At 46.4% G+C, this 13,262-nt stretch overlaps 1 protein-coding gene across 1 annotated transcript; it reads left to right on the top strand.

Annotated features, from left to right (window-relative positions):
* Window positions 1-546: 546 nt before the first annotated feature.
* On the top strand, window positions 547-12,267 carry LOC121008724 (high choriolytic enzyme 2-like). The gene is made up of 10 exons (XM_040441419.1): window positions 547-556; window positions 6,564-6,620; window positions 7,258-7,308; window positions 7,413-7,568; window positions 8,531-8,648; window positions 9,405-9,583; window positions 9,679-9,763; window positions 10,507-10,658; window positions 11,787-11,896; window positions 12,028-12,267. The coding sequence occupies exons 1-10, from the start codon at window positions 547-549 to the stop codon at window positions 12,265-12,267; spliced, it is 1,158 nt and encodes a 385-aa protein (XP_040297353.1).
* The last annotated feature ends 995 nt before the right edge of the window (window positions 12,268-13,262 follow it).

The following is a 13,262-nucleotide window of genomic DNA, read 5'->3' as shown; positions in this document are numbered from 1 at the left end:
CCCTGCATAGAGGAAGGGGGGAGTATACTTATTTAAAATATAACTTTTAATATGGTCTAGAATATGCAGAATAATAAGACTCACTACACAATATAGACATACATACACAAAAAAGGCCAACTTAATGGTACCTTGCTGGTATAGACAAAAATCGACTCCGTCCGTGAAAGACGTGAACAGTCTTACCAGACCCTTTGTAGATGATGGGGTAGGTCCTTGGTGACAGGAGCCAGGAGACACTGGGTGTATGCCGTGCGGGAGCTAATGCATCTGCTGTATAGCCGTGTAGATGGAGCAATAGGACTGGTCCTATGTGACCCTACCAAGGTGGAGGGGGCTATTATGCTTCTACCTATCTACACGGAGCACTCGCCCTGGAAAGGGCGACCCCGTCTGGTAGCCTGTCCCTATCTTGGACCTGAACCCTAGAACTGCAAACAAATTGCCAGTGCAGAAAGTGATGAAATTGCTTCCAATGGTCTCCCGACGTGGCACGTTTCTGTCCGTCACTCTTCAGGGGAGCGACTGCAGGAAGGTGACGGGTAGATGGCCACAGGTATCTGACCTGAGGCCAAGTAAACGCTGGGGAAGGGGACAAGCTGTGAAAGCTTGTACACTGCTATCCCAGGGTGGTGGGATGCAGTATTGCACAGGAGGGGTAGTCCTGTGCTGGACGGTCAGGGGGATATAGTAATCCCTATGAGATGAGACCCTTCTGGTTAGGGGAAACAACGAAATAAACCAGCCGCAATAGTATACCTAGGTAGTGGGCTTTAAATATTCGCGCTCCATCTCCGTTGCCCCTCCTCCTCACTGACGTCATCGGCGTGCGACGCCATCCTGGAGCGCCGCGGCCTACCCGGTCACGTAACCCAGGCATCAGGGAAACCTGAGCCGAGGCATCGCATACGAGGCAGGGGCCGGACGCAACCAGTGACGTCACACGCCGGCGGCACCACGTGGGATGGGCGGAACTCGCGGGAGGGGATGGGCGGAACTAAGGATCACTCAGCCAATGTTAGCGGTCAGGTGATCAAATGGAACGCACAGTGTATGCGTCTCCGTGGTAACAATGATGATAATAAAGCCTTGAATCGGCTAATGGCATTTCGCGCAGGAAACGAGGGTTGACAGGTGAAATAGGATGCAAATAATGTTACGTTGTTACTGACTGGGTAACATGAAGTAAGGTCATCCGCGGGCAGTAATGCGCATAAATAGTGAATAAGAATGCCGTGCGATCATCTAAGGCGCAATCGGGATGGAGTGGATGCCTATGGGTGCGCAATGCGGGCGCAGCCACAGCATGATGTATACTCAATGCGTATATAATAGGATGTATAATCAATGTGTACATAATGGGGTTGTTCCAGCCCCAGGAGATTTGACATCTCCAAGGACACATGCGCCTATATTATGATGGAGATGTGCGCAAGGGAGGGCGCATGCGCAAATGTAGAGAGAGATGTGTACACACAAAGGCACATGCGCAGTTTAAGCAATAGGCGCCTGTGTGCGTGCAAACACCCCCCCCCCTCCCCCAGGAGACAACATTGCAGACGAGGCATTACGGTTTGCATGAACGTGATTTTTAGAGAAAACAGGTGTAGTTTAATCTTCCGTTCATGCCGCCTGGTGCTGCTGTTTTCAGATTAAAGATCCAGCGTGCTTCACGTTGGAGGAGGCTCTTGTCCCAGTCCCCCCTCTTGGTGGGGGTTTCACAAGGTCAATGCCCATGAACTTTAGCCGGGCTTTACGGTGTGCACATGTTTGGACGCCGGGGTGTCTCTCTTGTGTACGACATCCCCCATGTGTTCACCGATCCTCCTCCGAAATTCCCGCATGGTCTTGCGACGTATTCCAGACCACACTCACAGAGGATACGGTGTATCACCCCTCTAGATTTACAGTTGATGAAATGTGGAATGGGATACGTCTTGCCCGTGACCGAGCTGGTGAAGGATTTAGTGGTCATGATATATTTGCAGGCGACACACCTGCCGCACCTGTGACTGCCCACTAAGCTGGACCGCAGCCATGTTGACTGTGTGCTGATAGGTGAAAAATGACTGCGGGCGAGCTTATCACGCAGGTTAGTGCCGCGTCTGTACGTAATCTGTGGATTGTCTCCTAGTACATCCTGAAGGTCGGGGTCCATTTTAAGGATCCCCCAGTGGCATTGTAAGATCTGCTGAGGATAGGTGATCAATATAAATTTACGAATAACCCCTTTAAATGGAGCAGCAGTGCGCATGCAGTCTACTGCTCCATTCAAACTAGGAGTATGGACCCTGTTCTCATCATCGGCAGGGGCCCCAGCAGTCAGAGCCCCTCTGGCAGGGATGGACTGGGACAATAAAGTGGCCCTGGACTTCAGCCAGACCGGCCCACTTTATTTTTCCCAAACACACTCAAAAAAAAACATGTGAATGGCGCTGTTATGGAGGGGATCTGTGAATGGCACTGTTATGGAGGGGATCTGTGAATGGCACTTTTATGGAGGGGATCTGTGGATAGCACTGTTATGGAGGGGATCTGTGGATGGCACTGTTATGGAGGGGATCTGTGGATGGCACTGTTATGGAGAGGATCTGTGGATGGCACTGTTATGGAGGGGATCTGTGAATGGCACTTTTATGGAGGGGATCTGTGGATAGCACTGTTATGGAGGGGATCTGTGGATGGCACTGTTATGGAGGGGATCTGTGGATGGCACTGTTATGGAGAGGATCTGTGGATGGCACTGTTATGGAGGGGATCTGTGGATGACACTGTTATGGGGGGATCTGTGGATGGCACATACCGTATATAGCATCTTATGCTATGTGTCATCCACAGATACCCCTCCATAACAGTGCCATTCACAGTCAGATACCCTCCATAACAGTGCCATCCACAGATCCCCCCCATAAGTGTCATCCACAGACCCCCCCCCCCATAAGTGTCATCCACATGACAGACCCCCCCCCATAACAGTGCCATCCACGGATCCCCCTCCCTATAACAGTGCCGTCATCCATAGATCCCCCTCCCCGCCACTCACATCACAGTAGTATAACATTAATAAATCGGTATCCGATCCGGCTGCAGACAGTAACTTTAATTTTAACACAGGCAGCGCTCATCTCATCTCTTTAGTCTTTACTACAGACAGTACCTTACAGGCTTACATTCATTCAGCTCCCGCCTCCAGCCTGAGCCTCTCCAGTAACAAGTGCGGGCGGCAGCGCTCACTCACTGACGTCACGCGCCTGCGCCGCCTAGTGGGAGGAGCAGGCGTGTGACGTCAGTGAGTGAGCGCCGCGCCGCCGCCCCCACACTACCCTGCTGTTACTGGAGCTTTACCCCCCTGCCCCTGATGGCCGGCCCGGCGGCCCATAATTCGATCGGCCCACCGGGATTCTCCCGGTACTCCCGATGGCCAGTCCATCGCTGCCCTCTGGTTAGATGGGACAACCCCTTTAAAGGAACACTCCAAACAGAACTAATACACTTGTTACGCCTAGTATTGTCAGAGGGGGTGGAGCCTGACACAGGAATTAACTACTTTATGCTCCGCCCCCTACGTTTCCCCACGTGGCATAGCACTGTACATCAGTTTTGAATGGAGTGGTCCTTTGTTGTTATAACCATTATGGCTGTGCTTAATTTATTATATATTAAGCTCACATTTATATATGTATAAATGTAACCAGACAAGATGAAAACAAAAGGAAAACAAAATGGCAGACAAATTACTTCAACACATGTATGTGTCGTCAATGGGTAGAGAGGAGAAAGCCACTGCTAGATACGGTGGCTGCTTATCTTGGTGGACCCCTCTGGTGGTAGGTTATAGGGGGCCTCTTGACTCTTCCTAGATGGCAAATGTTGGGGGTGGTAAGACCTGGAAACAATCTAGGCCTGGATCTAATGACATAAGGTCCTTTTCTCCTTTCTGTCAGATGCAGATTTGTCCCTGGGACCTTGTGTGAACACAAATCACCAAATACACCAATATTTACATCCTTCCAGGCCCAAATGGAGCAGGAACGGCCATGTATCTGTGGATAAGCATCCACACGTTCTCCATGACAACATTCTGACTGAAGTGAAGGGGCCATCTTTCCAATAGCATGTCTCAGTAGTGCAGCTTCAGGCTTTGGGCCTTCAACTTTAAGTGATCATAGAAATGAAAACATCATAAAAATAAGTTTTTTACATTATTAATATGCCTTAAAGAGCTTTTGGTCCCCTTTAACATAAGTATTTTGATGCCCCTCATCTGATAAACTATACTTGGAACTTCAAGCTTCGGTCTTGGGCTAACATCTGCTAAAAGTTGAGGGTGTAGAACATCTGGAGATGAATGAAGGCCTCATGAGTGCAGCTATAGTAGACTGACCAAAGGCCCCCATAGATGCCAGCATTCAGGCTTAGCTTCAAGTAAGGTGCCCATACACCTTCTATAGCTGTTGGCTGACATTTTTTCCACCAATCCTTCTTTCCCCTGATATCTGCCATGAGGGACAGATTGGCAGACCCCAAGATAGTCAGCTGGTCCTACTAAAATCGTGGATGTTGGCCTGACTTTATTCACATGTTTGGACACCTCAATGCGTCGCCTTTGTAAATAAAGGTAATGACCTCAAGCTCTTGCTGTGAAGATCAAATAAGTTGCTATTGTCCTCAGAACAAAGGACTGATACCCCTGATACAATGGCAGAGCCCAGAGCCTCCAGTAGAAATATCTAATTATGCATTGAGTAGATAAAGGGTTGATCCCAAAAACAAAAGACGTTGGCATGGTCCATTGTTACTGTAGATACTAAGCATCCAAGTGGAGACATGGGTGTGTTCATCGGGTATATAAGAACTAAGACAAGGCCAAGTCAACTTGTGCACCACTGCACCTATAGTCACTGAAGAACCTGTGTAGACATCTCAAGAGCTTCACCATCAAGACAATGAAGAGTCTACTGCTGGCTGCCCTATGCTGTGCGTGTTTTGCATTTCCCACCCCAGTAAGTATTTTTTGGAAAATTAAGTATTTTTACATCAATTGTCTTCATGTTAGAGAAAATTTGAGGAAGTAGGTGATCTCTAGAAGACCCAAGAATCCGTTGCCCAATGGGGCTGACCATAACTGGAAAGAGTATGCATTGGGTGGACTTGCTGGTGCATAGTGTAGATTCTCTTTGTATAAATCATTGGATCTAAAGCTGCCAATACACAAGTCCACCTGGAGTCCTCCGCTGGACAGCATGAAACCAGTGACAGGTCCTCTTAAAGGGGTTGTCCAGCCATAGAAAAACATGGCTGCTGTCTCCCACAAACAAAGCCACAGCTGTCCACAGTTTGTGTGTGTGATATAGCGGCTCAGCCTCACCCACTACAATAAAGGTAAGCTGCGATACCAATCACAACCCATGGACAGGTGTGGCGCTTTTTTTTGGGGGGGGGGGGGGGAGTTGACTCAGTTTTCTAATCCTGGACAACCCCTTTAAGCAGGTCATGGATTTGAGATTTCAGCTGGCCCACTGATTATTATGGAATCTGTAAAAGATCTCATGCTGGCGTGATCTTTCTCATTAGGAGAAACATAAATTGGACAGGATAGTTCTTTATCTGTCTGACCCTTTGTTTTCCACATGATAAGCATCATCAAATGTATCTGGCGGCCACTTATCTCCTATGTTTCCCAGTAATAAAATGTCTGGTCACAGCTATATTATGTCTATAGGGACTGCCTACAACGCCCCTCAGGGGAAACAGGGATGGTACAGTATAGTAAGATAGTTTATTTTTTACCTGTCCGATCCATTGTTTCCCCAGAGATAAGCGGCATCCAATCTGTCTGGCAGCCCTATCCCTATGCCCATTCACAGGGACTGCCATGAGGGGGAAACATGTATAGGATTGTGTGGTTTTTACTGGTCCTCTCAAAGATAAGCGGCATCATTCAGACGTTTGTGGTGGCCACTGATCTCCATTCATACAGAGGACATGCCCATTCACAGCTATCTATTGGCTACAGGGGCTTCTTGAAAAAGTAGGGTATAGTTTATTTTTGTATCTGTCCTCTCTGAGATAAGCGGCATTAGACATGGCCAACAGCCGCTGATCTCCCTCCTTAGAAACAACATACCCATTCACATCTTCTCTTATGTCTATGGCTTGACTAATGAACTGGTATTTTTCGTGTATTGACAGATATTGCCTCAAAGGAAGAGAAGAGGCACAGAGGACGCCCCTATAAATGGTGAATGGATTGTGACTTTCTTTACATTTATGTTCTTATACAATATGGCAGCTGCTCCACCTTTCACCATGTTTGTCTAATCTGCCTGGCTATGGAGGTAGAGGCCTCCTTTAGTTCAGTCTATATGTGGCTATTACCTAGTATTTGGTAATTTAGCTGCTTTGTTAGCAATTAGTTTTGGATGCATTGACTACCTGTAGAGCTTGTGGTGTGGGGGGCGGAACCTTGTAAGTAGCAGTGCTGCAGTATTAAGCATAGGGGAGGGACAAGGAACCAAAGCTTCTGATTAAATACTCATTACTCTTTATCTGTGGATTTGCAGGCAGCAGACAGCCAGAAGCAAATAATCCAGCAGAAGAATCCAGCGGTGACGGTGACGGTAAGTTATGCGTTTCAAACTTGTATTAGCGACTTATAGGGCCTAAGAAGGCAAAGCTGCCCAGACTTCCCGACTGAGCTCAATAAATTAAAAATAGAATAATAAAAAAATAAAAAAAATTCAAAATGTAATTTTTTTTTTTTTTAAGTTTTAATTAAATTTAGGTGGCGCTATTCCAGTTGTATTTGACCTGTTTTACATGTGTCTGCATGACATGAAGTAGTCGGCCCCCACAGTACACGGAGCGCAGTGTCAGGAGGCCTCAGATGGAGAACAATGAGGCCTCTCTGACATCTCCCGTATATTTAGCACATCCTGAGCAATAATTGATTTCTAGATAATGATCTGATTATATAAAATGTTAATGAAAGTCGCGCATTATTACACAATGGCGGGATGCACTGCGGATGACGGGCTGATAGTCTGCCCCGAGAGGTGTAGAGTAAAACTTATTGTGACATGCCAGCGGAGTCCCCCAAAAACATTGACAGCAGAATGCTCCCCACAAACACTGACAGCAGAATGCTCCCCACAAACACTGTCAGCAGAATGCTCCCTACAAACACTTTCAGCAGAATGCTCCCCACAAACAGTGCTGTCATTTCCTAAAAGTTTATCACTTGTTTTCTGCTTACAGATACCGGGATGATTCCTGGCTGGTTTGACAGAATTTCTGCCGTCAACAATGGTAAGGGTTAGCGGGTGTCACTCCGATTTCTTGTAACTTTTTGATACCATTAGTGATAACGCTCCATCATTCCCCTCTACTCACCCTGTTTTTTTTCCCACCAGCCTCCTTTTTCAGTGGATCATTTGTAATCCGACATTTGGACATTGCTGTTCGCATTGGAAGAAGTTCTACACCACTCTGTCAGTACAATGCTTGCTTGTGGCCGGCTTCTCCAGATGGATTCGTGTACATCCCTTACACCATATCCAGTGATTTCGGTAATGAGTGCATCAACGCCTATCTGTTTCAAGAAAGTGTCCTAATGGGGGTCATAGGAGTTATCAGTGATCCCTGACACTTTCTGACCTGTACAGGCTCCCGTTGTTTGAATTAAAAAGCTCTGCTGGTATTTCTGCAGAGATAAGCGGTGTCATACGTGTCTCCAGCCCGCTGGTTAAAAAAAGGTGCTTTTTTTTTTTTCCCGCTTTTTTGTATTTAACATTGTAACAGTGATCCGCCCCCGCTTAGCCCAAGTTTTACCCTGCTACGCCCACGCTTAAGCAGGAGCACACTGCTAATTGAAAATGCACATAGAAATAGAAGTAGCTGTCAAAAGAAAAATGAATCCTCAATTTATACCCCCAAACCTCTTGTGTTCAACTATGTTCATTCCCTGGCCAATTATAGGGCCACAGCGTAGTATACCGCAATATACTTGGCCCATATGGCAGCTCTACCCCATTGAATAATAAGCTTTGCCAAAAAGCGGAAATTGACCCCGAGGTGCAGATTCTAATTTGGAAGCATGTCAATTTTGCCTGTGCCTGGGTACTTTAACTTTTTGCTTTGCGGCAAATCTAATTCGAAATCTACATGTGGATTTTGCTGTGAATTTTCTGCTGCATGTGGACATATCCTATGGCCACTTTCACATGACGGATTTTCCATGGCATATTTTGGGCAGAATCCGCTCCAATTGTTTTCAATAGGAAATCTGTGCTGTAGTTCATACGGAATTTTTTTCTGGATTGATTTGAAAAAAAAAAAGGGCATGTAGTATGTTCATTCTTGGGGCAGATGGTGGAAATTCCCATTGAAATCAATGGAAGGGCTATAAAAAGCATTACAATTTGCACCAAAAAAACAAGCAATTCAAACAGAAAGCCGCATGAAAAACACCTCCACTTAGAGGAAAGCAGCTTCTAGGTGACGTACAATGTAATTATGCTCTTTTCCTCAGGCACCTATGAAACAGCCGTAATTACAGCCGCCCTAAATGACATTGGGGACACCACCTGCATACACTTCAGACCTCGGACATCAGAGACTGACTACGTCACCTTTACATCTCTTAGCGGGTACGTACAAATATAAGTAGGTCATTCCAGTCATTATTATTCTATAATAATCAGGACACAGTATAGACTAGGTAATGTTCTTAAAGGGGTCATAAAGCTGATTGTAAGGTGATCCCATCGATCATCTGTAATCTGTGGGGAACCTGCTAGTAAACATTCAGTTTCCCTGCAGCACCCCCACAGGGGTAATGAAGCATTGCACAGTTTCCATTGAAATCAAGTTGCTATCTTTTTTAATGCATGGATATCTGAGGTCCTCCAGTGGCCCTCTTCTCATTTTTGGATAATAGATGAGGGTCCTCAGTGATGGAGTCCACTTCTTGGGCCCAAAATCAGTTTTCTAATGACTCCTATGATATGTGAAAACCTGGCAGCTGGGAACTCCAGTGGGAGCTATGTACGCTCCTGTCATGGTAGTGGTCCTCACTGTTGGACCAATGTGACTCTCACAACGTGTCTACTTGACTGGCTGATGGTTTTACAGTTGGTGGTTAAGGTTCAGGGTTGTCATTAGGCACGGACATGACAGATGTAGTGAACCACCATGCTTTGGAGATACGTACCTTGATCTTGGTTTGTACAAGAACATAAGATGGATAGCATGGCATGGCCGCCTTATAAAGCCAACACCTTGGCTGGTGGCATTCCAGGGCTCAAGCATTAGATCTTCTGAGAACTGGTCCCTACCACTCTTATGTTCCTAACCATTTTTCCTCTTCCAATCTATGCTATCGTTGTCTTCTTCTTCTTACGCAGGTGCTGGTCTTCAGTGGGTCGCATAGGTGGTCAGCAGTTCATCTCCCTAGAGAGACCAGATTGTGTCTGGTCAGGCGTTGTCACTCATGAAGTTCTACATGCTCTAGGTCTTCAACATGAACATGTGAGAAATGACAGAAATGACTATGTACAGGTTCAGTGGAAAAACATTAATGCGGGTATGTTACATGTCACATGACTGGATTATGAAACACATTTCATCCCCCTTATATAATCTACATGAAAGTTGAGTAACCTAACAATCTCATTACAGAAAATATGGGTAATTTTTATATTGCTCAAAGCTATAACCAAGAACTTTCCCTCTATGACTACGGCTCCATCATGCACTATTCACAGTGAGTCTATGTATCATCTGTATCCATGTGTTTGTTGTTGGCTGCCTGCGTTCTGCAATGTAAAGCTATATGGGACTTCTCCAGACAGCTGTCATTGGTGGAGATATATATCTCTATACCCATTAGACGGGTTCAGCCAACTTGCATCTAATGTGAAAGGCCTATCCTCAGGACCTAGGCTATCCATATGTGATCGCTGGAGGTCCAACACCCCGAACCACCACCGATGAGCTGTTCCTAAGTTGCTCTGGCAGCAGAGCTACACGGCTTTATCCACTGTGCGGTGGACAGAGCTGGTTTTTGGAGCACTGCACAATGGACGGAGCTGTGTCGTTCCGGCACTGGAATTACTCGAGAACAGCTAATCGGTTTGCAGTGCCGGGAGTCAGACACCCACCAATCAGATATTGATAACCTATCCTGAGGATAGGCCATCAGTAGTTAAATCCTCAACAGCCCCTTCAGGGTTTGGTATGTAGGTAAAAGCTTGCAAGGTGCCCCCTTTACAATAGCAGCATGGTGGTTAGCACTGTTGCTTTGCAGCGTAGGGTCCTGGGTTTGCATCTGACCAAGGAGCACATCTGTATGGAGCTTAAATGTCCTCCCCGAGGCTGTGTGGTCCTCTTCCTTCCACATGAGTTTCCTATGATATTGACTCGACTGTGTGCTTGAGATGTGACTTATGCGGATTGGGTCCAGAGCTGTCGATCAGGTTATGCTCACATATTCATCTTCTCATCCAGAACGGCCTTTTCCATCGATGGTGTTCTGCCGACCCTGATCGCTATACCCAACAGCACTATCCAGCTAGGACGAGATTTCTCCATGAGTGACCTGGACATCGTAAAGCTTAACACCCTATACAAGTGCAATAAACCTATGTTTAGATCTCAAGGTAAAGACTGAGCGGTCCCTAAACCTGATCTTCTGGGGGGAACAGGGGTGTTTCATTACATAAACAGGTAGCTATAGGCAGGGGTAAACCACCAATGAGGCCAGGTGAGGCGGGTGCCTCAGGCGGCAAGACCTAGAGACAAGTGGGGGCAGTGGTAATGCTGTGGGAATATCTCTCTATATTCAACTGTATCAGGGTTGGGCTCCGATTCAATTTTCGCCTCAGGCAGCAGAAAGTCTAGGTGCACCCCTGGCTATAGGTCTGCAGAGAGTGGCGAGACAATGTTATTTTGACCCTTTTAGGTAAAGAGGGGTGTTAAGGGTTGGGCTTTTAGAGGTTTTCTGGATTATCATATTGATGATCTCATCAATATGAGATCGGTGGTGGTCCGACTACCAGGACCCCCCGCTGATCAGCTTCAGTGAGTGCCGCGCCTCCTCACTGTTTACCAAGCGCAGTCCATTTGATAGTGGTCGTGCTTGGCATTGCAGCTCGGCCTCATTCATTTGAATGGGACTGAGCTGCGCCTAGGCCACGTGACCAATTAATGTGACGTCACTGGCATAGGAAGAGGTCTAAGCGCTTACCGCTCTCCGCGGCCTCTTCATTCAGCTGATCGGCAGGGGTCAAATTTTTGGAACCGCCACCGATCTCAACTCGCAACTTACCCCCGCCCTGTTATTCACAACACATGGCCGAGCATGTATGTTCAGGAGTGGATCAGGAGAGATAGCTGTTGGCTGAACGAGTGTTCAACCAACAGTTATCTTTACTCGTGGAGGACATCTTGGACGGCCAGTCTGTGAGTGGAATCTTGGCCAAAAAAGAGAATAAATATAATTCACTAACTTATCTGTGTTTTTTTTTTCTTCTGGCACAATTTATCACCACACCAGGAGCTCCCATCAGATCCCCCACACAACCCCCTAGCACCACCACCAGCACTACTACCACAACCACCAGGTCCACCAAGACTACGACCAAAAAAAAACCAACCACAACGAGAACTACTACCACCACCACCACTACCAAAATGTCCACATTTACCGGTAAGAAGACCATTCCCTTTCAATAATTTCAGTCCATAAGTGTCATCCTGGGTTTATAAGGTATTATTATATCTTACAGGGTGTGGAGGGAACCTGACTGGATCTTTAGGATCTTTTGCAACTCCAAATTTTCCAAACAATTACCCCAATAACGCACGCTGTCACTGGAATATTACCGCCAACATACAGGTAATGACATGGCTTGTATTCCCCACATCGAAGGATGGGAACCTCACTGCTCCCTTTCGTCATTGGGGGTCAAGTGGTCATAATTGTCAGAAATGTCAACCAAAATTTTTGCTTCTATCTCCTTGTTCCAGTTCATCGTCACCTTCACAGACATTGACATCGAGGGCGACGGTAAAATATGTCCATTCGACAAGCTGAAGATTTATAATGGATGGGATTTCAATACCTTGTATCAGATGAACGACCTCTGCGGGAAGAATCTCCCCTCACCCATCACTTCCTATACAAGGTCAATGCAGTTTGTCTTCACCAGTGACTCAAGTGTTGCCGGGAAAGGATTTCGGGTGGTCTACCAAACAGTTCAGAATTAGCTCCGACCATCTGAGGATCAGTTAATGGTAGGTCCTTCAGTAGCTTGATGTGTCTAATGCGTCATCTGGTATTGTGGCTCTGCGCCATTGAATAGGACTGAGCTGCAATACTGCACACAGCCTGTGGACAGGTGTGGCGCCATGTTTTTCTAGTCCTGGACATTCCCTTTAAGCTACAGGTTGTCTTTCTTTAGGATCCTGAAGACAGACAGCCTCTTCCACTTACATAGGAAGATGGGGCTTCAATCCTTTCCCTGTTTCATGCCACCATCTTCCACCGTCCCTGTCAGAAGAGAATGGCAACTGACACTTGCCAACTACCTATTAGGATGGTCCAAAGGGATATGGTGCCCCCCTCTACCCATAGAAGCTCATAACAGCTTCTATTGTGATCAATGGTAACTAACAAATGATCGTTTCTGCTGGTTGCAGCAGCCGGACCCCTGGTGATCAGCCTGATGGTGGGGTAGCAGCTGCCTACTGGGTGGACTACCCCTTTAAGTAAACCACATTTCACACCGTTAACTTCCTGTATTTCCCTTTCTTGCAGTGTAGTCTTTAAAAGGGAAGATTCATCAACCTTGTAAAATTCCCGCATCACTCCGAACCCATCATGAGAAGCTGAACTTGATTCTGCCATTGTGAATTTCATGCATTTGTCATGTTTTTCTGTGCATTGTAGCTATCATTCATGTTTCTATGTCTATGTAGATAATATATTATTTGTATGTATCCCTTGTATTGATTTTTTTTTTACTGAATCCATATGTGGCAGAGGGGCTAATGTGTCCTGTGACCACTGCTACCTCTACATCCCCCATGTAGGTAAGCCCTGTGTAATGCATACAGATTTTTACAGCATTTTATAGTTGTATAACTCCATATGCCCTGAGCTCCCTCTAGTGGTGGCTTTGGGCAAAAGCTATGCAGAGGAGACAGTTTGTAATACATATTTATAGAGCTGTTTTTCTGATACAGAACTCCAAATCCCATGC

This window comes from Bufo bufo, chromosome 7 (genome assembly GCF_905171765.1).
Source record: "Bufo bufo chromosome 7, aBufBuf1.1, whole genome shotgun sequence".
In the NCBI taxonomy this organism is placed as follows: Eukaryota; Metazoa; Chordata; class Amphibia; order Anura; family Bufonidae; genus Bufo; species Bufo bufo.
This window is presented reverse-complemented; position numbering and strand designations above follow the sequence as displayed.

Excerpts from the sequence above, each read along its gene's own strand:
- LOC121008724 (XM_040441419.1), top strand. Across the intron at positions 7,309-7,412 it reads AATTTCTGCCGTCAACAATG|CCTCCTTTTTCAGTGGATCA; the intron begins GTAAGGGTTAGC and ends TTTTCCCACCAG. Across the intron at positions 9,764-10,506 it reads TCCATCATGCACTATTCACA|AACGGCCTTTTCCATCGATG; the intron begins GTGAGTCTATGT and ends CTTCTCATCCAG.